General features: G+C 48.4%; 1 protein-coding gene across 1 annotated transcript in view; it reads right to left on the bottom strand.

Annotated features, from left to right (window-relative positions):
- PODXL (podocalyxin like) overlaps nucleotides 1-23,729 on the bottom strand; it is a 50,859-nt gene that overhangs the window by 4,023 nt on the left and 23,107 nt on the right. Inside the window, exons 2-7 of the mRNA XM_082694004.1 lie at nucleotides 6,439-7,158; nucleotides 4,242-4,501; nucleotides 3,831-3,902; nucleotides 1,576-1,726; nucleotides 1,275-1,336; nucleotides 893-1,060 (exon numbers count right to left, since the gene is read on the bottom strand). Of these exons, the coding sequence (XP_082550130.1) occupies nucleotides 893-1,060; nucleotides 1,275-1,336; nucleotides 1,576-1,726; nucleotides 3,831-3,902; nucleotides 4,242-4,501; nucleotides 6,439-7,158 (1,433 nt within the window). The remainder of the gene's footprint in view (nucleotides 1-892; nucleotides 1,061-1,274; nucleotides 1,337-1,575; nucleotides 1,727-3,830; nucleotides 3,903-4,241; nucleotides 4,502-6,438; nucleotides 7,159-23,729) is intronic.

The raw sequence follows: 23,729 nt of genomic DNA, 5'->3' as shown, positions 1-23,729 counted from the left end.
TTTGGGTAGAGTGCACAATAAATGCTCTTGGAGGCCATTGTGGCTGCTGGCCCGGCATCCTAGAATTCCCAGCTCGCTTGACCTTTACCCTGTTGGCAGATCCATGAAGTCAGCAAAAATGGACTTCTGTTTTCCAGAAGCCTCCCGGCTCTTTCCTCCATTTCTCCCCCTCCCCAAACTTACTCTCCAGGCACCTGCCTCACCCCACTGTCCTGAATCAGGAAGGACTATAAGAAAATGACATTCATCAGGCCGGGTGACTGAGGACCTAAGTAAGATGGGTACAGCCGGACCTGTGCTGTCTCTGTCATAGAGAGGAGCCACCTGGAGGCAGTGCTTTCTCTGGTCTTTATCTGAGCTACAACCTGGGTCACAGTCACGTCACCCGGGAAGCCTTTAGCTAATACTCAGACCCAGAGATTCTGTTTCAGTCGGTGTGTGAGGAGGCAGGCGTGGGACTTTTCCTAACCGTCCCTGCGGTGCACAGCCCGGGCTGAGGACTGCATGTGGTGGGAATTCGGGGAAGGTGGGTAAAGAACTTCTGGTCAGCCAGCGATGCCCCTACCGTTTCTTTCAGGGAATCCTCAGAGCAACTCTGCAAGGTGAGTATTATCCCCACACGCGGAGAAGCTCAAAGATGACAGGTGGTGCTCAAGGTCACACAGATAATCGGAGGCAGAGCGAGGGCTTTATCCCCGGTCTTCTGGACTCCAAAGGCCACGACCTTCCCTTCCCTTCCCCCACACGCCTCTTCCGTCTGCCCTGTAACGGTGCAGTTCCCTCCTATAAGGGATGGTCTCTGCCTGTCTAAAAGGGCCCATGGCCCACTCCCTTTCCTCTAATAGGGGAGTCACGGGCGGAAGTCATCTGGTGAACTGGTCTGTTTGCTCACCTGGTCCTTCCTCTGGGAGAGGCGCTGGTGGCAGCAGCCATAGAGGGCGGCGACCAGGAGCAGGAAGGACGCCATGCAGACAATGGTGATGATGAGAGGCATGCTGAACCGGTCCTCGGTCTCTTCGGGGGGCCCTTGGTCCCCAAGCTTCATGTTACTGACTCCCACCTGCCAGGAAAGAGGACGTTATGTGGCAAAATACAGAATGGGGGTCACTCCCACCCGGTTATGAGCTCTTCTGCTTGGCGTTCTTGGGGGCCAAGCCCATCACCCTGCTGTCCCCTCTCTAACCCCCCACATTCCAGCTGCTCGCAGGTGGCACTCTTCCACCAGGAGAGAGGCTGCACAGCAGAGGAGCTGCCGACCCCCGAGAAGCGCTTACCTCTTTCAGCTCATCCCATTTGTCTTTCAGCGATTCATACACGTCCCTGGGCAGGAGGTTGGCTGTGGAGGGGAGAGACGGTGGCGGTCGGGCTCAGAGGGAAGTGTAGGGGACGGAGACTGGGCCCCAAGAGGAGGACGTGCCGTACCTCAGTCTCCTGCGTGCTGGCTCTCTCGGGGGGCTCTGCCCTGACCCTTCGTAAGAAGCACCAGCCCTGACCCATCTTCATGGCTCCCAAGTGGTCAACCCCTGGCCCATTCCCTCCCCACTTAGACCCCAGCACCCCCCACCCTCAACTCACTCTGCACCGTGATTTCTTTGATCGCCACTGCCTGGGAGTCTTGAACAGGTACCAGCAGTATATGGCACGTGTCTTGAGCTGGGTTGAAGGTGGCTTTTGCTGCTCGGCACAGAAGTGTGACCAGTTTGTCATCTGAACTGCTGTTCCCCGCCTATTGTGGGGAGACCACAAGTGAGTCCTCAGGCATCAGGACAGCAGCCTCGGCTTGTGGGGCTGCCCTTCGGAGCCAAGGTCAGGAGGATGCTATTGCCTGGTGTGAACCTATTTCCCTCTTCCTTCAAGTGGGGCCATTCCCAGGCCTGGCAGGAGTCACGGGTTATGTGCTGTGCTGGGCTGGTCCCTGCCTTCTCTGACTCCTGCAAATCTCTTCCCCCTGGTCCCCTTACCCTGTTTATCTCGTCTGTAGCTGAACAGTACCTCTCACCTGAGTGCCCCACCCTCTCTCAGAGCTCTTCAGGGGTCATGTCCTAATGCCCTTCTCGTCTCCCTAGGAGGGACTGAGGGGGCACTGCCCAGCAGCCTGACACTTGCCATGTTCTGATGCCCAGTTTGAAGACCTCAGGAGGGGAAGCCCCAGCTCTCAGCCCAGGGTTATCTTTCCCAAAGTTGCAGCAGGCGTGCCCTTCCCTAGACTAAGACTCTAGCCATGAAGCCAGGAAAGGCCATCACTGAACAAGGGAATATGGGAGAATCTTGAAGATGCACACGGGACCATCTAGGAGGGGAATCTTCTATACTTCCCAACAGACGGAGTGTGGCCGACATGGCCTTAGGGCTGAGGGTAAGGAAGCAAAGTGTAGACAGCTTTTACCTGGTCCTGCCATGTCATCTAGAGGTGCCCCAGGCTGTGTTTCTCTAACCTGATTTTGGAATAGGGTACAGAGGTGAAGAAAAGGACTTGGCATGGCTCACCTCAGGACCCCAAGCCATCCTGAGTTTTCTCTCTGGGATTTCCTAAGCTTACTATTTCCTCTGCCTCTCACTGACAGGGCTCCAGGGCTTCCAACCTTGCTTTTACGGCACACAGAAAAAATGCTTCTCCCACCCAGTCTCACAACCTGGCACGTTTTAGCCCAAAAAGAGAGTGTGAGGATGGCTGGGCATGCATCAGTGTGATTCCTGCCTTGTCCAATAAGCCCAGCCCCAGGGCAACATTGTTCCCTTGAAAAATACAGTCTAAATGTATGCTTTTGGAAAATTCTAGCAAAATGGGCACCCAGAAGAAAAGAACTGTAAAAAAAAAAAAATACAGGTGGCATTAAAATGCTATAAAGCCAAGTTCTCCATCCTTTAGAAACCCTATTGTGGGGCGCCTGGGTGGCTCAGTGCGTTGAGCCTCTGCCTTCGGCTCAGGTCATGATCCTAGGGTCCTGGGTTTGAGCCCTGCATCGGGCTCTCTGCTCAGCAGGAAGCCTGCTTCCTCCTCTCTGTCTACTTGTGATCTCTCTGTCAAATAAATAAAATCTTAAAAAAAAAAAAAAAAAGAAAGAAACCCTATAGTTCAGTTCTATTTCCTAGGGGGTGTTTTCAAAAGTAGTCACTGACCAGGAGAGGGCAGCCATGAGCCACCCATAATCCTCAAAGACTAGAGAGTGGCAACAGCAACTGACGCCCCCCACCGCCCTGCCAACACAGCGCTCCCTCCCAACCAAATGTCCGGGTGCACAAGCAGACACTCCCACCCCAGCACACACACACACACCCCGAGTAGGAGCAATGGCTGCCCCGATGCTCAGGAGCTCTGACTCCACAGGCTGGAGAGAGATCATGTCCATGTCCACGCTATTCTTCCACTGAGACTGTCAGATGAGTCCATGGACCCGCGGACACACAACCCCAGATTATCAGAACAGGGAACCTTAGTTTGGCTAACTGAGCCTCTTGTTTTCAACTGGGGCCTCTGAAGGCCAAAGAGATCAACTTAGCTTAAACCACAGCCTGAACTAGGAAGGAGGTCTCCAGACTCGGAGAACATGTGAATCCTCACACAGTGCAAGCCCGGGAGACCTGGGCTGGGGCCTTCTGGCCCCGCAGCAGCCCTGTGGGACTTGACTTAGGGCAGTCTGAACTTCACTTTGTCTGGCAGTTGGAAGGGGCCACTTACCACAGAAAGAGCAGGGGCAGGAGAGTGAACACATTCCTCAGTACGTTTTCAGAAGGAACACTCCATGCCCTCCTACCTTCCCTACCCCTGCTGCTAAACCACAGTTTGGGGGTGTCGATCAGGGTGGAGCCTAGACTGACAGGATACTCACACAGAGGCTCCTTTTCGTCAAGTTCAGGATGAGCATCTTGTCAGTTAGCCCTCCGGGAGATTCGCACTTTATCTACAAGAAGCAGGCACTGGGATTCAGCTTCAGGCTGAGCCTGGCAGGGTCCCATCCCTGACCCCTCCCTTTTTCCCCCCTGGGTGGGAGACACAAAGGAAGGAGCTCCTAAGAAGCTGGGGGGTGTCACTGCACAGAGTTTTATAGCCAGGTGTGTTGCTGGCTGGCCAGTTGTCTAAGCCAGAATCTGGCAAAGTCAGGGAGAGGGGGTGAATGGGGGACAGTTCCCAGCAGCCCTTGCCAGGGGCTCTGGGCTAGAAGGGCGGGTAGAAACACTTTTTAGAGCCCCTTCCATCTGAGGCTGGGCTCTCATATCTGTCCCACCCCTGCTGGAAGTACCCTGTCATCCACATGAGCCGAAGAAGGAGGGACGCTGGGGACTCGGGGGGCAACTGAAGTCAACTGGGTGCTGGGGCTTCTGGATCCTTCGACAGGAGACGTGGCCACAGGTCCTGATGAAGGGCCTGCAGGATGCGAAGTCTCCAAAGAAGGGATCCCAGTAGTGGAGGAAGAGGTCCCAGGGATGGACGAAGAGGTCCCAATGACAGCTGGCATCACGCTGGATTTCTGCACATCTCCTTGTAAGGGAACCAGTGATGCTGTAATTAGGAAAGCAAAGGCTCTGAGAAAAGATGAGTGGTACCTTTAAGAGCAGAAGGCAGTCTTGGGGCACCTGGGTGGCTCAGTGGGTTAAATCCTCTGCCTTCTGCTCGTCATGATCCCAGGGTCCTGGGATCCATCATCTGGCTCTCTGCTCAGCAGGGAGCCTGCTTTCTCTTCTCTCAGCCTGCCCCTCTGCCTACTGATCTCTCTCTCTGTCAAATAAATAAATAAAAATTAAAAAAAAAAAAAGCAGATAGCAGTCTCCCTTGTTCTTGTTCTTAGTTCCTGGGGCTTCTTTGGCCTTACCCCCCACCGAGCCCACAAGCTAGAAGAAGCAAACAGATGAAGTCATTTCCTGTGCCATATTCCAGGGTGGGTCAGACTGCGCAAGCCAGTGTGAGCCCCGATGCCAGTGACGCAGCAGCAACAGCTAACACTCAACGGGCACTCCATCTAGGGGTCTGTCCTCAGCACCCCCACGCTTACTTTCTTAGTTAATCCTTACAACACCCTGACGAAGAAGGTACCATAAATAAACCTCGTTTATAAATCAGGAAACCGGGCTCAGAGGGGCCGGATAATTTGCCCAAGGTCACATGTGAAGAAGCGGCCCATCAGGGACTTGAATCCAGGTGTATCCAGCTCAGAGCCCCTGCTCTGACTGCAGGATGAGACCACCTGCAGGAGAAGCAGGTGCACTGAGCACCAGTACACATTCCAACCACCTCCGGGGTCCCCGACTCAGGTCCACACAGAGAAATTCTGATTCCATAGATCTGCCATCGGTCCATGATCGTGAGGCCCATGATCCACCCGTGGGTTTTAAAATTTATTTAGTGGGTTAAGATCAGCACTTTTAGGGGCGCCTGCATGGCTCAGTGGGTTAAAGCCTCTGCCTTCGGCTCAGGTCATGATCTCAGGGTCTTGAAATTGAGCCCCGCATCTGGCTCTCTGCTCGGCAGGGAGCCTGCTTCCTCCTCTCTCCCTGCCTGCCTCTCTGTCCACTTCTGGTCTCTGTCTGTTAAATAAATAAATTTTAAAAAAAGAAAAAAAGATCAGCACTTTTAAGGGAACCAAGGACATGGGATGGAGTAGGAAGTATTAGGGCCCATCACATACAGGAAGAATCAACCCTGGTCAGTGAAACTATTATTATCAGTTACACGTGTTGTTACGTGTGTGTTCTTCGTTTGTATTCCTGGATCATGGTGTAAAACTACATAAAATATATTTCCTGCTGGTGATTGCTAATTTGAGAAACACTGTTCTGGAGTACTACTGCCCCACCAACGGCGACCACCCAAGTCTTACCCATGAATAGACTGCTGGGTTGTTTGTGTTCAACTGGGCAGGCCAGAACACTGGCCCCTCCTCAGAAGAACCCAGCAGTGTTGGCCAGCGCCTGTCACGTACGGGGGAACCTGGCCCCGAGTGAAGGTGCTGTATTCACAGAATTTAACCCTCAGCATGAATTCCGTCTTCCAGCTTAGCAACTGGATAGAACATAAGCATTCTGAAGGTTCTTGCTTGGGTGGGGGGGGAGAGCAATACTTGGGATGCTTAGTTGGCTCAGAGAAGCACGTGACTCTTGCTCTCAGGGTGAAGGGTTCAAGCCCCAGGTTGGGTGTGGAGCCTACTTAACTTAAAAAAAAAAAAAAAAAAAAAAAAAAAGAGGGCGCCTGGGTGGCTCAGTGGGTTAAGCTGCTGCCTTCGGCTCAGGTCATGATCTCAGGGTCCTGGGATCGAGTCCCACATGGGGCTCTCTGCTCAGCAGGGAGCCTGTTTCCTCCTCTCTCTCTCTGCCTGCCTCTCCGACTACTTGTGATTTCTCTCTGTCAAATAAATAAATAAAATCTTGAAAAAGAAAGAAAGAAAGAAAGAAAGAAAGAAAGAAAGAAAGAAAGAAAGAAAGAAAGAAAAAGGCATGACTTACTTGCTGTGGGAAGTGTCCCCCGAGATGTGGAGCTGGGGCCCACCTTCGTGCCTGAACTACTGGGAGCTGCCGTGGGAATTTTGTCGGAAGGGCTCACCGGAGGCTTCGAAGGACCAGGGCTTGTACTTGCTTGGTGAGGGCTTGTTGGGGCGGCGCTGGCAGGAAGAGAAGAAGCGGGGCTGGAGGTGTTGGGCGCGTCTGCAGGCGTAGCAGCAGCCGGTTTCTCGCCCCCAGGGGTCGTGCTGCTGGCGGGACCACCGTGGGCCTCCCCGGCTCCCGCTCCGGCTGCCGGGCTGCCGGTGGCTTCGGGCTTCACGGGGTGAGTGGTTGAGGAGACTGTCGTCTTGTCTAAACCTTGGCCATCCTCTGAGCCATCACTAGCTACAGTGGGGTTGCTGGAGGCCTTCCCATCCTTGTCCGCGGAGGTTGGCGTTGTGGCTGTGGTCGTCCCTGAGCCGCTGGGTGCTGTTAGGGATCGTCTGCTGGTGGCGGCGGCCGTCGTCGCTTGCGCAGTGGTTGCTGCGGCTGTGCCTGATCCAGGATCGTTCACCTGAGTCCCCCCTTCGATACCGGCTGCCGGTGCTACAAGGGGCTGAGCTGCGGTTGTGGCTGTTCCGGCGGCTGTCGCTGTTCCAGCGGCTGTCGCTGTTCTGGCTGTTGTCTTTGTTCCGGCGGTTGTCTCTGTTCTGGCGGTTGTAGCTTCTCCGGTGTTAGATGATCCTGTTCACAAAGACCGCACAGAAGCAAGTTAGGGCATTACTGAAAGCGTTTCTGCCCACACGTTCTCCTGCTCTTCCTCAGATCTAGAGGCCCTGCTCCCATCTGCCTTGGCTGAAGGCCTGGGTCTTCTATGTGCCCAGATTCTCTCAAGTTCAAGAGGCCTCTCTGGCCAACAAGAGTGAAGCAGAGGACATCAAGGGAGATTCTGCGGACGACTAGGACCAGGCCTGGCAATCCCCTGGCACGGGGAAGCCTGCGGCCAGTGCCCTGCCCCCTCCCCCCACCCCGCTCCAGGCGCACAGCCTTATTCTTTTCCATATGCCACCACAGAGGCGGCCACCAAGGTCCCCTCTGCCTCCTTCACCCCAGCTCCCAGCCACGTGACACTGCAGAAGACTCAGCTTTTCTTTTTTTTTTTTTTTAAAGATTTTATTTATTCGTCAGACAAAAAGAGAGAGAGCACAAGCAGGGGGAGGGGCATAGGGACTCATGCCTACTGAATTGTCCTGTTGTAGGCATGACAAAAGAGCCATGCCTCTGTTCCCCAGGAAGTAAAATTTAGAAGGAGAAACTGAGAACAGTGACAAGACACAAATTGTTGGGTGGCTCAGTGGGTTAAAGCCTCTGCCTTCAGCTCAGGTCATGATCCCAGGGTCCTGGGCTCTCCGCTCAGCAGGGAGCCTGCTTCCTCCTCTCTCTGCCTGCCTTCTGCCTACTTGTGATCTCTGTCTGTCAAATAAATAAATAAATAATCTTTAAAAAAAAAAAAAAGACACAAATTGCTATTTAAGGACGACTGTGAGACATGCCACGGAAAAGAAGGTCAGAGTGCTTAGACTCCGTTCAGCATGGTAGCTTCACCTTAGCAGGAGCTCAGGCTGGGAAGGCTTTATTAATTTTATTAATCTGTTTAACAGTTATTTATGAAGGGAACTTTTCAGTATGGGCCCTAGGATACAATGGTAAGACACATATAATCCATACCCTCGGGGTGCTTACATCCTGGTACGCAAGACACGAATTAAACAAGTGGGACAGAACAATGAAACATCGAGTTCTGAAGACTGTATGGGGCAAATGAACAGGAGACATGCACAGAACGGAGGATGGAGCTGTTTAGACAGGGAGGTGAGGAGACGCTTCCCAGAAGTGCCCCTTCAGCTGAGGCTTGAAGGGTAACAAGAACTATGCACAGAGCGGGAGGAAATGCAAGCCAAGTAGAAGAACAGAACCTGCAAAGAGAGAGCTAAGAGAAGACACGTGTGGATGGAGTTTAATGAGTGAGGGTGGCAGGGAGTGGGACTCAGAGAGTTGGGGCTTCACAGGTAGAAGGCCAGGAACTTACTGTCCAGACCCCTACGTTTTTGAGATTAAAAGGAGACTCTTAAAAACGATACCTCTCATACCATTGACCTTTATTTTTTTTTTAAGATTTATTTATTTATTTGACAGACAGAAATCACAGGGGGCAGAGAGGCAGACAGAGAGAGAGGAGGAAGCAGGCTCCCTGCTGAGCAGAGAGCCCGACGCAGGGCTAGATCCCAGGACCCCGGGATCATGACCCGAGCCGAAGGCAGAGGCTTCAACCCACTGAGCCACCCGGGCACCCCTACCATTGACCTTTAAAAAAAAAAAAGTCATTTCCCAAGTAAAATGAGACATAACATCACCCTCCTTAGAGAGACCAAAATAAAGATTCTGGACTTTATTCTAAGCGCAAAAAGAAGCCACTGAAGGTTTTAAGCAAAGAAGTCTTATAGGGTGATCTGCAAAGAAACACACTTGCTGCTTTGGAGGCTGTGGACTGGGAGGGAGAGCATGTGGAAATGGGAAGGAAGAGGCGAAGTCAGTGATCCAGATGGGATGGATGACAGCTGTACAAAGTTATTGACAACTGAGACAAAAAGAGAATGGGTCAAGATTATATCTGCGGGGGGCGCCTGGGTGGCTCCGTGGGTTAAAGCCTTGGCCTTCAGCTTAGGTCATGATCTCAGGGTCCTGGGATTGAGCCCCGCATCAGGCTCTCTGCTCAGCAGGGAGCCTGCTTCCTCCTCTCTCTCTGCCTGCCTCTCTGCCTGCTTGTGATCTCTGTCTGTCAAATAAATAAATAAAATCTTAAAAAAAAAAAAAAAAAAGATTATATTTGGGGGGCACCTGGAGGGCTCAGTTGGTAGAGCCTGTGACTCTTGATCTCAGGGCCGTATGTTCAAGCCCCACACTGGGGGAAGAGCTTACTTTTTAAGACTATATTTTGGAGACAGAATCAACTATTAATGTATTCCTAAGTGAGGACGCGAGGGGAATCAGGATTGTTTCTGGTTTTCCGTCCAGAGCAGAAGGGAGAAAGTGGTGGGAAGAATGTAGTCGACCTTTACCATTTCTTTTTTTTTTTTTTTTTAAGATTTTATTTATTTGTCAGACAGAAAGAGAGAGATAGAGCACAAACCAGGGGAGGGTCAGAGGGAAAGAAGGCCCCCCATTGAGCAAGGAGGCCGATGCAGGACTTGTTCCCAGAACCCCGGGATCATGACTCCGCCAGAAGGCAGACGCCTAACCAACTGAGCCACCCAGGCATCCCATGGACCTTTGTTCTTTGTAGCCAATCAGAACCTATGCCATTTTTCTCTATTTGGGGAACCCCCCACATAATAAAACGTTGATGACAGCAGTAGGTCTCCTCCTTGCTCATTATAGGTACTAAGGGTGACAGATACTTCCTTTCCACCCTCCCTTGTGACTAGAGCACAAGCATGTGCTAAGCTGTCATAAACTAGACACTTCGATCCCAGCCACTGAGTGAAGAGGCAGTAGATGACGAGGAACTCTGATGGCAGTAACCATGACCTCATGCTCAAGGGCAAGCAGCGGTGGAGGTGATGCTAGAGTATCCACAGCCAAAACTCCAGCACCAGGTGCTTGGCACTGCTGAGCCGTACCGCCCTCTTTGGACCACTGCTATAGCCTAACTTGGGTGATTAAAAGTCGCCCAAAATGTGGTCTCCAGCAATCCCTGTTCCTCCATAAGCAACACAGTAACCCAGTATATTTCACACATGCATGTGCACACACACACACAAACACACAACTTTGCTACTAAAAAGCAGAAATTTATGTCAGGAGTGGTTGTAAGCAACAGGACTTCAAGGATTCATTTTGGGGCTTACTGGGGTTAAAGGCAGAATTCTGCAAGTATAAGAGGACACGACTCTAGTGTCCTATGGCATCTTGTGGAGAAGCAGTCACATTATCATCTGTCATCTGGAATGAAATGTCCATGAAGTGGCTTGGGTATTCGCTGACAAGAGTAGGAAGGGCATGCATAAAAGGACGTGTGTTAAAAAATCAATGTATGGGGGAGGAGGTGGGGGTTGGGTGGCTCAGTAGGTTAAGCCTCTATCTTCAATTCAGGTCATGGTCTCAGGGTCCTGGGATCAAGCCCCTAATTAGGCTCTCTGCTCAGCAGGGATCCTGCTTTCCCCTCCATCTCTCTTCCTGCCTCTCTGTCTACTTGTGATCTCTCTGTCAAATAAATAAATAAAAACTTAAAAAAAAAAATGTACCACGGGCGCCTGGGTGGCTCAGTTGGTTAAGCGTCAGACTCTTGGTTTCGGCTCGAGTCATGATCTCGGGCTCCTGGGGTTGAGCCCCGCTTCAGGCTCCCTGCTCAGCGGAGAGTCTGCTTCAGATTCCTTCCTCACGTCCCTTCCTCAACTCATTCTCTTTCTAAATAAACAAATAATCTTTAAAAAAATCACTTAAAAAAATCAATGTACCATTATGGTTTGTCAGTGGTTTTTCCTTCTTAGCAGTCATAAAATAGCAGTGCTCCCTCTCACTGGGCATACTTTTTTGACAAAAGAGATTGTTGAGGGGAATACCAGCACATTTGAGTAATTAGGGAATGCGGAATAGGGTGGTTACTTCGCACTATGGTGAACAGCTTAAAACAGGGTTCCTAAAACCCCAGAATTACTGACATTATTTGGGCTAGGATGTTTATTTGTTATGGGAGGTTGTATGCATCGTAGGATATTTAACAATATCCCTGGTCTCTATCCAGCAGATGTGAGTAACATATACACACGTCTCTCCCCAGTTGTGAAAAACAAAAATATATATTGCCAAATATCCCCTAGAAGAGATAAAAATCTCTTTCTTTAAGCCAATGAAAACTGGCTTAAAGAAAGAGAATAACGTTCAAGCCTTACAGTGGGCATAGACCTCACTTTAGAAAAAGAACAAATTCTCATTCTTAAATCCTCCTATCCAAGCACAGACTGAAGGGCGCCTGGGTGGCTCAGTGGGTTGAGCCTCTGCCTTCGGCTCAGGTCATGATCTCAGGGTCCTGGGATCCAGCCCTGCATCAGGCTCTCTGCTCAGCAGGGAGCCTGCTTCCTCCCCTGTATCTCTGCCTGACTCTCTGCCCACTTGTGATCTCTGTCTGTCAAATAAATAAATAAAATCTTTAAAAACAAACAAACAAACTTTCTTTTAAAATGGGGCAGGGGGTGCCTGGGTGGCTCAGTGGGTTAAAGCCTCTGCCTTTGGCTCAGGTCATGATCCCAGGATCCTGGGATCGAGTCCCGAATCAAGCTCTCTGCTCAGCGGGGAGCCTGCTTCCCTTCCTCCCTCCCTGCCCACTTGTGATCTCTGTCTGTCAAATAAATAAATAAAATCTTTAAAATAAATAAAAATAAAGGGGGGGGGTTCCTGGGTGGCTCAGTGGGTTAAAGCCTCTGCCTTCGGCTCAGGTCATGATCCCAGGATCCTGGGATGGAGCCCTGCATCGGGCTCTCTGCTCAGCAGGGAGCCTGCTTCCTCCTCTCTCTCTCTGCCTGCCTCTCTGCCTACTTGTGATATCTGTCAAATCAATAAATAAAATCTTTAGGAAAAAAAAAAAGAAAAGGCAGACTGAAAACCTGAGACTTTCTGAGACTATAGTAAAGGAATCTTATTGTTTGCAGCCGGAAAGCAGAGAAGACCAAAGACAAAAGGAGAAGTTTGATCCCATGAGTTGCCAAATTACAGTGTTAGTTTAATTCACAGCTTCACCAGGTCTTTTATGTGAAAAAAGGGCCTTGGGAATTGGAATGGTGACATATGAGAAAATGCAGATGAACCCCAGTATCTGGAAGTCTCAGTCTGCAACAGAACTCATCGCTGGTACCCTGAGCTGTTCTCCTGTCTGCTGCGGCAGCTCCCACCTTGCTTGAAAACGCTGCCATAGGCTCACCTGAGCTCAAGGACACAGAAAGCCACATCTCCTCACCTCTTCAAACCTTCACCTTTTCCAAACCTGTAACAACAGTCAGACTCCAGTACGCCCCGGAAAGTCAAATACAGAGTCTGCCCCAGGAGAAGGCTTACACACAGAAGCGTCTGGCACGATTCTAGCAAACACGTGTGGTTATACAATTGGAGTGAGCTAGATCAAGGATGGGAAGCAGAGCAGGCTGAATTTATCAACATGGGTCTGCATACGAGAGAGTTTGGCGTCAATGTGCTGACTTAAGCAGTTAGAAGTACAAGTTCACGTTTTCTTCATTGGTGAACTGAAACCTGCACTCAGTGGTAGTCTGCCTTAAGTACAGTTAAGTTCCCCCAAATTTCCTGGAATAACGAGTAAGACGAAATCCGAAATCTTAAGAGAGCAAGAAGTGTTAGAACGGGGGAGTATCACGGCGGCACCTGGGTGCCTTCGTTGGTTAAGCCGCCTCACTCTCGGTTTCAGCTCGGGTCATGGTCTCGCGGTTGTGGGATGGAGCCCCACATTATGTTCTGCACTGGGCAACGGAGTCTGCTTCCGACTCCCTCTCCCTCTCCCTGTCCCTCCCCCACCCTGCTTGCATGTGCGCTTGCTCGCTCTCATTATGTTTCTCAAATAAGTAAATTTTCTTTTTTTAAAAAAAGAAGAAGAATCGGGACACCTGGGTGACTCAGTTGGTTGAGCATCTGCCTTTGGCTCAGGTCATAATCCCAGGGTCCTGGGATCTGGTCCCGCATCAGGTTTCCTGCTCAGTGGGGAGTTTGTTTCTCCCTCTGCCTGCCGCTCCCCCTGCTTGTGCTCTCTCTCTGACAAATGGATAAATAAAATCTTAAAATAAACAAATGGATAAATAAACAAATAAATGTCTATCATGTATAATCTGCTCACTTACACTTTTTCTGTTAGAAAAGCTCCAATGACACCTGCTTCACCGAGGCTTTAAAAAATACTGTATTTCATGAGTTCTAAGACGCACATCTGTTCAGGTCTGTAAAATGAGGATTTTTTTTTTAAAGATTTTATTTATTTAGTTGACAGACAGAGATCACAAGTAGGCAGAGAGGCAGGCAGAGAGAGAGGAAGAGAAGCAAGCCCCCTGCTGAGCAGAGAGCCAGATGTGGGGCTCAATCCCAGGACCCCGGGATCATGACCCGAGCCGAAAGAAGAGGCATTAACCCGCTGAACCACCCACGCACCCCTGAGGATGTTTTATAAGTTACTATAGGTCCCATTTTGACAGTGGTCTTTTTTTTCCTAAGTGGTTCATAAAATAATAGATCATCTTACAATTCATTGATAGTATCTTGGATTTGATTAAATTTGGGATATTATTTTGGTTTTTTTCTAAAGATTTTATTTATTTACTTGATAGACAGGGAGAGCGAACGAGAGCGGGAACACAAGCAGGCGCAGTGGGGGAGGGAGAAGCAGGCTTCCACCGAGCAGAGAGCCCGATGTGGGGCTCGATCCCAGGACCCTGGGATCACGACCTGAGCCGAAGGTAGAGGCTTAACGACTGAGCCACCCAGGCCCCCCGAATCTGGGATATTGTTGAGGAGACCAGTAGCATATCCTAAGAGATCACTGTGGCTGTTCTTCATTGCCAGGTGTGCTATAGGCGGTAACGCGGATTCCAGTGGGGATGGACACTAGGTTCCTTGGGTAGCAGTACAGGCAAGAACAGAATTCCATTTCTAGGAAAAGAGGTGGGCTAGTAATGCCATACTGGATGGCAGGACCAGCATGGTAATCAGAATAACCTAACGAAAGGCATTTCGGACACGGGCTAATAACCGCGTGTTCTTCAGGAGAAGCCCACTACCATCCCACCTCAAGGCTCAGCAACCTGTGACCTGGGTCAAGTCACCACAGTGGAGGACACAACCGGCTGCGCATCCAATTCCCAGGACTGAATCTTTCCACAGGTACATTGAACGAAATATGTATTTGTTTCCAAGGCTGCTGTGTCAAATGACCAAAACCTGGGTGGCTTAAGGCAACATAAATGTATTCTATCATGGTTCTAGAGTCTAGAAATTCAAAATCGGTAGGGCCATGCTTCCTCTGAAGGCACCGGGGACAATCTGTCTTTGCATCTTTGCGGTGATCTTCGGTATCCCTGGCTTGCGGCAATATCCCTTCAATTTCAGGCTCCGTCATCACAGAGCCTCTCCCCCGCGTGTCTCCCCTTTTAGAAGAACGCTAGTCTTTGCATATAGGGTTCCCCCGACCCGGCACAACCTAACCCAGGATGACTGTAACTTGATTATATCTGCAAAGTCCCTATTTCCAAATGAAGTCACATTCGCTGGCACTAAACACTGGGGATTAGGGCTTGAACACATCTTTCAGGGAGCACACTCTTCACCCTCCCAATCTGCTCTCCCACCCCCACTTTTTCACTATAAAAACCAGGGTTCTTCATTTCAAACATTAGAGATCAGTTCCGTCTGCCTCCAACAGAAAACAGAGCCCTGGGCGCACCTCCGTTGAGGAGTGGCTTTCCATGGTCTCCTCTGCAAATGGGCTCTGTGCCTAGCATCCCTGTCCCCGCCACCCACGAGCACACGCCCGGGCTTCTGCCAGCCCACGACTACAGCGGCCGCCCACAGCTATTACTGGCGCCGCCTGGGCTCCACTTCCAGTAACAGCTCCTGCGGAAGTGCACAGTGTCCCGGGGAAGCCATCCCTCACCACCCCGGTTTCCCCAAGGCCGATCGGATTGCTGGCGTGCAAGCTTCTTTTTGGGGAAGTCTATTCTCTCATTCGTGGCTACAACATTAGAGTCCCCAGAAGGCGTGGACTCTCCCCACGCCTGCAGGAGCACGATCTCCTGTGACTTGGCTCCGGAAACCACGGGGAAGCAGCCTGGTAGCCAGCCTGGCAAAGCCAACACCGGGCCCCAATCCTGAGTCGCCACCACCAGCCACCAGGTTTCAGGAGCCACTAGGCTCCTCAGAGGCCCTTCACTCCCCTCCCTTACCCTCCTCTCCCTGTAGACCAGGCAGGCTGCAGCGAGCAGAAACAGTTGGGTTCTTTTTTCTTTTCTTTTTCTTTTTTTCTTTCTTTCTTTCTTTCTTTTTTTTTTTTTTGCAGTTGGGTTCTTTTATATCAAAACAGCAAAACACCAAAAAGGAAGTTGAGAAAACCCCATTCTTTACTATCCAAGCCACACACAAGCAGTTACACCCTGTAACTGCGTGCCTTCCACCAAGTGGAAAATAAACTCCAAGCACCCAGGAGAAAAGAATATTAATAATCATTTTGCTAATAGAATCACTTAAGATAGCTAAAGAATCACGCTTAGGGGGCACCTGGGTGGCTCAGTTGGTTAAGCGTCGGCCTTCAGCTCAAGTCATGATCCTAGGGTCCTGGGATCGAGTCCTGCATCCAGGTCCCTGCTCAGCAGGGAGCCTGCTTCTCCCTCTCCTCCCCACTTGTGCTCTCGCTATCTCTGTCACTATCTCTGGAGAAAAAAGCTACCTGACAGGCACAATGAATATCTCACCTATCTGATTATCAAGAGCAAGATAAAAGTGTGGGATGCCTGAGTGGCTCAGTCATTAAGTGTCTGCTTTTGGCTCAGGTCCTGATCTCAGGGTCCTGGTATCCAGCCCCACATCAGATTCCCTGCTCAGGGAGAGCCTGCTTCTCCCTCTCCCACTCATGCACTCTCACTCTTTAAACTAAAATCTTGAAGAAGGAAAAAAAAGTGTAAATAGTGCGATAAAAATCCTTGCATTCCAGATCTATCTGAAGAAGTCCATCCAGGGGCGCCTGGGAGGCTCAGTGGGTTAAGCCTCTGCCTTCGGCTCAGGTCACATCTCAGGGTCATAGGATCGAGCCCGGCATCGGGCTCTCTGCTCAGCAGGGAGCCTACACTTCCCCCACGGCCTGCCTCTCTGCCTACTTGTGATCTCTGCCAAATAAGTAAATAAAATCTTTAAAAAAAAAAAAAAAAAGATATCCATCCATATGCCTCCTCCCTAAAGTTCCTTGCACTGATTCTCTATTCTTGTTTCTTCTAAGTTCTTAAGCTTCTCTCCCAAAATCATTAGATTCTGCCTGTGAATCTGGCCAGATCCTCACCTCAATATAGCTTGCCTTCAAAAAAACCTCCCCAAAACCAAACAACATCAACAACAAAAACTGACCATGAAATGTACCATTTAAAGCCCTCCCTGGGGGCACCTGGGTGGCTCAGTGGGTTAAGCCTCTGCTTTCGGCTCAGGTCATGATCTCAGGGTCCTGGGATCGAGTCCCGCATCGGGCTCTCTGCTCAGCCAGGAGCCTCCTTCCCCCCCTCTCTCTGCCTGCCTCTCTGCCTGCCTGTAATCTTTCTCTCTGTCAAATAAATAAATAAAATCATTTTTAAAAATAATAAAATAAAGCCCTCCCTGTTGGAAGAACTTTCTATCCTTACTATACCTCAGTGTCACCCCTAAACAGGGCTACCATCCCACATCAGTCCACTCCTGCCTGGCTCCAGCATAGTACATACATAAACCTAACCTGGCTTTATTCATGCCTCAGACAACTGATCACCGTGAACTACTTTCTTTGGGACCTTCGGGGTGGAGTTGACGGAAAGGCGGCGGTACGGCAGGAACAGGCATGCTGAAGGCATGGGCCGCATTGCAATTTACGATGTGTCCTTCCTCAGGACCTGCTCAGCCTGCTTCTCCCTCTCCCACTCATGCACTCTCACTCTTTAAACTAAAATCTTGAAGAAGGAAAAAAAAGTGTAAATAATGGAAAGCTGCAAACCCCCCCATCCCATAGGAGGAATGAAGTAACAAAGATAAAAGGAGAAATTAGTGCAATAGAAAACAAAATACAATAGCAAGTATCAGCAAAGTCAAAAGGTATTTTCTCTTTCTTAATATAGGAAATTTATTTTTTCATTACTTATTTTTTCCTTAAGTAATCTCTACATCCACCATGGGGCTCAAACTCATAACTCCAAGATCAAGAGTTGGATCCTCTAAGCTCCCCAGATGCCCCCAGACTTTCTTTAAAAACTAATAAAATAGTAAAGTCTTTGGTGAGGTTGATCAAAGGGAGAAATAACCCAGAATGCATAAATACAAAATATGAGGTATAAAAATAATAAAATATATTTATAGTACAAGCTATTATGAGCAATTGCCGATAAAACTGAAGCAGATTAGACGGACACATTCCTGAGAAAATACAACTCACCAGAGTGACTTAAGAAGAAATAGACATAATAATCTGTCCTATACACATAAAGAAATCGAGTTATTAGTTAACACCTTTCTCAGATAGGAAATCTAAGCCTGGGTTCAAGGGTCCAATAATTCTAGCCTTTTACGTGAACCTCTCTATAGCATAGTATCTTCTGCCTTAATATGTGTCTGTTAAAGGAACTAATTTTATATGCAGTGGTCAATCAACAAAACACAAGTACACGCCAAAGAAAAACTGATAAATTTGGCTTCATCAAAACGAAGAATCTGTGTGCATATAAACACACACAAACACACACACACAGGGGGTGCCTGGGTGACTCCATCAGTGAAGTGGCTGCCTTCAGCTCAGGTCATGACCCTAGGGTTCCTGGATCGCCCTGGAGCCCCACATCGGGCTCCCTGCTCAGTGGGGACCCTGCTTCTCCTTCTACCCCCAGCTCATGGGCTCTCCTGAACTCTTTCTCTCTCTCTTTCAAATAAATAAAATCTTTTTAAAAAAGAGCCCCAGGACTTCCAGTTTCAGTCAACAAGAACAGAGAGCCAGAAAGAACACTGCTCCTACCCTTACACCAAGAAAAAAGCTGGAAAAAAACCAGAAAATTTATGACTTTTTTTGAATCACTGGAGAACTGAGATCATGGGCAAACAACTCTCCTGAAAAGTGGCAACAGGCAACTGCGGGGAGAAATGGGACACAAGCATTTGTGTGCACGGGACCAGGGTTTGGTAAGAAAATATGGTTGCTAAAGGCTGAGGATGGGCTACTGTGAAGCCTGGGGGGCTGCAGACACGGGAAGACCCCCCACCCTGTGTAAGCTTTCTCCCGCCAGGAAACCCACCAGGAGCTCATGAGGATGCCTGGCGAGAACCCTGAGAAAGTTCTCCCGTGCGGCCGGCTAGGGGAAGAAAACAGTAGTCACTGCTGAAACTCCATACAGCCCCAGGCCCACTAGGGGAAAACAGCCTTACTCCCCGGGAGAAGGTCAAAAAAATCTGTAGCCTGAGGAAGCTGGAGGAAACCCAACAAACCTGGAGAAGCAAAATGCCAGCCACCAATGAGACCCTGCCCAGATTCATCTCTCCTATTTCTTCGAGGAAACAGAAGCATTAAACTGCAGGAGAGGGCGCCTGGGTGGCTCAGTGGGTTGACCCTCTGCCTTTGGCTCAGGTCGTGATCTCAGGGTTCTAGGATCGAGCCCCACATTGGGCTCTCTGCTCAGCGGGGAGCCTGCTTCCTCCTCTCTCTGCCTGCCTCTCCGCCTGCTTAAATACAATCTTTAAAAATAAATAAATAAATAAACTGCAGGAGAAAGGCAAAAATCTTTTAGCCAGAGGGTACGATGGAAACCCATTGCAGCTGGGAAAGGGAACAGGAAAAATAAAAAAGCCCTTCTCCCCTGGGGAGGGCAGGGATACGTGCTAAGTCCAGCGTAGCTTCTAGAAAAGAGGCTGGGCACCAATGACGGCCACACCCTCAAGCCCCAGGTTGCAACGCCTTTTAAGAATCACGTTTAAGCAAAACATCAGAGAATGTCCTTCTCCCTGTTACTAACCCAAAGTGCTAGCGATAGCAAGTATGACATAAATATAAGTTGGATAGGGGTGCCTGGGTGGCTCAGTAGGTTAAGCATCTGCCTTCGGCTGAGGTCATGATCCCAGGTTGCTGGGATGGAGCCTGGCATTGGGCTCCCCGCTCAGCAGGGAGCCTGCTTCTCCCTCTGCCTCTCCCCCAGCTCATCTTCTCCCTTGCTCTCTCTCTCTCTCTCAAATAAATAAAATCTTGGGGCACCTGAGTGGCTCAGTGGGTTAAAGCCTCTGCCTTCAGCTCGGGTCATGATCCCAGGGTCCTGAGATCGAGCCCCGAGTTGGGCTCTCTGCTCAGCGGGTAGCCTGCTTTCCCCTTCTCTCTCTCTGCCTGCCTCTCTGCCTACTTGTGATCTCTGTCAAATACATAAATAAAATCTATAAATAAATAAATAAATAAATAAATAGAATCTTAAGGGGAAAAAAAAAAGATGAATACAGCTGGAGGGGATTGTGAAAGACAGACTGGTCCCAGCAGCAAAGGAAGACTTACAGCCAAACAGGGAGGCAGACAGAGGTATTACTGGGGGATTTGCAGCCTGTGGCGCAACAAGTTTAAAATGAAGGTCAACTCTTCACTGAATTAACACAAACCCTCACCCGGAAGACGCAGCAGAAGAAAAGCCGTGTGCTGGGCACACACCCATCCAGCCTTTGTCTCTGTGGATCTGCCTGTTCTGGACATTTCCCAGAAATGGAATCCTACAGTGAAGAGTCTCTCATGACTGGCTTTTTCCACTATAGTTTCCCCCAGGTTCAAGCAGGTGTCAGTCCTGTATTTCTTTTTATTGCTAAGTGACAACTCCATGTTGGGACAGACCACATTTTGTTTATCTACTTATCAGTCGATGAACATTTGGGTCGTTCACCTTGTGGTCATTTGAATAAAGCTACTACGAACATGTGTGTCCAAGTTTCTGTGTAGACACAGGTTTTCATTCCTCTTGGGTATGGACCCAGGACTGGAATTCCCAGATCATATGGTAACTCTGTATTTAGCATCGAGGAACTGCCAAACTGTTTTCAAAAGTGACTGCACCGTATTTCATGCCCACTTACCCACGAGCAGTGTATGAGGCCTCCAAGGTCTCCTCCTCCTCACGAACAACTGTTATCATCTGTCTGTTCCATTGCAGACATTCTACTGGGCATGACGGGGTATCCAGTTGTGGCTTTCATTTGTATTTCCCTAATGACTATCCAAACCCAGCAATATATTACAAGGATACTACATCATGATTAAGCAAGGTTCACCTCACGGCTGATTCAGTACTTGAAAAGCAATCAACCCAATCCACCATATTAACAAGAAAAGGAAAAACCATATGATCATCTCAATACGTGCAGAAAAATCACTTGACAAAATTAACCGTTCACTTATGATTTTTTTAAAAAATCTGAGCAAACTAGGAACAGAAGGGAATTCTCTTAACCTAATAAGTGATATCTGCAAATTAAGCCAGTAGCTAACATATTTCATGTGGAGAGACTGATGCTTCGCCCTTAAATTTGGGAACAAGGCAAGGATGTCCCTGTCACCGCTCCTACTGAACACCGTACTAGAAGCCCTAGCCAGTTCAGTAAGGTGGGGGGCACCCCTTAAATAACTTAAACTCAACAATACAGAGATAACTCAATATTTTTTAACATGCAAAAGATCTAGAAGAAGTTACCAAAGACGATATACAGGCAGCAAATAAGTATATAAAAAGATGTTCAATGTCATTAGGCAAATGCAAACTAGAACTACCCTGCAATGTCATTACACGCCTTTTTTTTTTTTTTTAAAGATCTTATTTATTTATTTGACAGACAGAGATCACAAGTAGGCAGAGAGGCAGGCAGGGGGAGTGGGGAGAAGCAGGCTACCTGCTGAGCAGAGAGCCTGATGTGGGACTCGATCCCAGGACCCTGAGATCATGACCTGAGCGAAGGCAGCGGCTCAACCCACTTAGCCGCCCAGGCACCCCTTACATGCCTCTTACCTGGCTAAAAACAGTCTGACAAGCTCACATGTTAAACAAGAACTCTTACACACTGCTATTAAGAGTCCAAAACAGGACCACCACTTTGGAAAACAGTGTAGCAGTTTCTTTTAGTTACAATCACCATAGAACTCAGCAAGTGTATTCTCCATAATTACCCCCCAAACAACTGGAAACTTGTGGTCACTCAAAAACCTAGCTGCAAATGTTCATCACAGCTTTATCCATCATTGGCTGGAAACAACCAAGATATCCTTCAGCAAAGGAATGGATAAAACAAACTGTCATACATCCATACAAAGACTACTTCGCAATAAAAAGGAATGGACTGACTCACATTGCAGGGAGGAATCCAAAAGATAAAATGTTAAGTGAAAGAAGACACAAGACTACAAGTGTTTGAGGTCATTTATAGGTCATTATGGAAAAGGCAAAACTGTAGGAATAGAAAAGAGGTCACTAGTTGGAGGGAAAGAAGAAGTGACTTAGGACAATAGAACTGGGTTTTTTGTTTTGTTTTGTTTTGTTTTTTAAGTATCTCTATACCCAATGTGAGGCTTGAACTTATATCCTTGAGATCAAAAGTCGCATGTTTCACCCACTGAGCCAGCCGGGCAACCCCAGAACTATTCTATATAGTACTGAAGTGACGGACACAAGACTGTATTTGCTGAAACGCACAGAACTAAATACCCCAAGGAAATAACTTTACTTAGCACAAGTTCAGAAGAAAAACAAAAAACAGAGATATTAGGGAAATCCTAGGATGTAGCGAAGACTATGAAAATAAATTTAACTCTGTTGCAAATGTATAACATAGCCTCGGGATGGGGAAACACAGTTGACCAAAGTAACTGAAAAATACTTTATTGACTGGGTATTGTAAAGCTAAAAACAAAAAGAATAAACAGTGCTCTCAACAGGGTAAATCTCTTACCCAGAAGATTATGGGTTGTTAGTTAAACGTTTACTTTAGAGGGAAGCCTGGGTGGCTCAGTTGATTGAGCATCTGCCTTCAGCTCAGGTCATGGTCCCAGGGTCCTGGGATCGAGTCTAGCTTCAGGCTCCTTGCTCAGCAGGGAGCCTGCTTCTCCTTCTGCCTACCTCTCTGCCTGGTTGTGCGTACTCTCTTTCTCTCTCTGACAAATAAAATGAAAATAAAATAAATCTACTTTATGGGTATGCCAAGGTTGGTAAATAAGAAAATAAATGGTGAATAACGTAAGCCAGATTTCTCACTGTCACAGAAAGAAGTTGCATATAAGCAAGAGCAGGTGGGGAGAAAGCTATGTGAGCTCAGTGATGTCGGATTAGTGACAGATGTCAGGATGAACGCATATGTTAACACATGCATACAGACATATAAAGAAACACACAGAGTAAATACAAACATTTATTTCTTAGGCTCTCCACTGAGAGGGTCTAGAAGCACTGACACACCAGTGGTATCAAGGATCCCCAACCATTCTCCAAAAACCATTCTCCTTGGAAAAAATAGCTAGATTCTAGCACTGAGGAAGGGAAAGCACAAGATAAGCCTGAAACATCTTGTAATGCCAGAAAGTAAAGAAGTGCTTAAAAAAAGAAGTGGGCCAAATCCAAAAAACCTAGGGAGCAAACTAATATACATTTCCTAATGCCTATCTTTGTTGAATCACTGTGCTGTTCACCTAAAACCAATACAGAGTTGTACGACAACTCTACTTCCATGAAAAATAAATAACACAAAACCCCAGTCTAATCATGGAAAACAAAACAAAACACCAGCAGACACACCTAAACTGAAGGGCCATTCTACAAAATATCCAGCTAGTACTCTTCAGACCAGCAAGATGACAGACAAGAGGGAAAGACAGTCACTGCCACTGGCTGGAAGAGACTAGTGAGACAGGCTGATGGAAGGCGATGGATTCTGGAGCAAAAAAGACCATCAAGGGGAAATAATGGTAAAACAGGAATCAAGTCTGTAGTGTAGTTAACAGTATTGTACAGTGTCGGTCCGTTGCGATACATGTACGGTGGCTGTGTAGGATGGTAGTATCAGGTGAAGTTGAGGGAAAGGTACATCAAACTCTACATCATCTTTGCCACTTTTTGGCAAATCTAAAATTACTTAAAAAGGGGGGCGCCTGGGTGGCTCCGTGGTTAAGCCTCTGCCTTCAGCTCGGGTCATGATCTCAGGGTCCTGGGATCGAGTCCCGCGTCGGGCTCTCTGCTTAGCAGAGAACCTGCTTCCTCCTCTCTCTCTTTCTCTCTCTCTCTCTCTCTGTCTACTTGTGATCTCTGTCAAATAAATAAATAAAATCTTAAAAAAAAATAAAATTACTTAAAAAGCAAAGATTTTAAAAAAGAAACCAAAAGGAAAATGAAAAAGAATCAAAAGATAATTACAACATATATAAGCATAAAAGATTTGTATCTAAAGTATATTTCTTGGGGCACCTGGGTGGCTCAGTCAGTTAAGAGTCTGTCTGCGTTGGGTTCCCTGATCGGCGGGAAACCTGCTTCTCCCTCTTCCACTCC

Source organism: Mustela nivalis (assembly GCF_964662115.1).
Source record: "Mustela nivalis genome assembly, chromosome: 12".
Lineage (NCBI taxonomy): Eukaryota > Metazoa > Chordata > Mammalia > Carnivora > Mustelidae > Mustela > Mustela nivalis.
The sequence above is the reverse complement of the archived record's forward strand: the minus strand, read 5'-3'. Positions and strand labels throughout refer to the sequence as shown.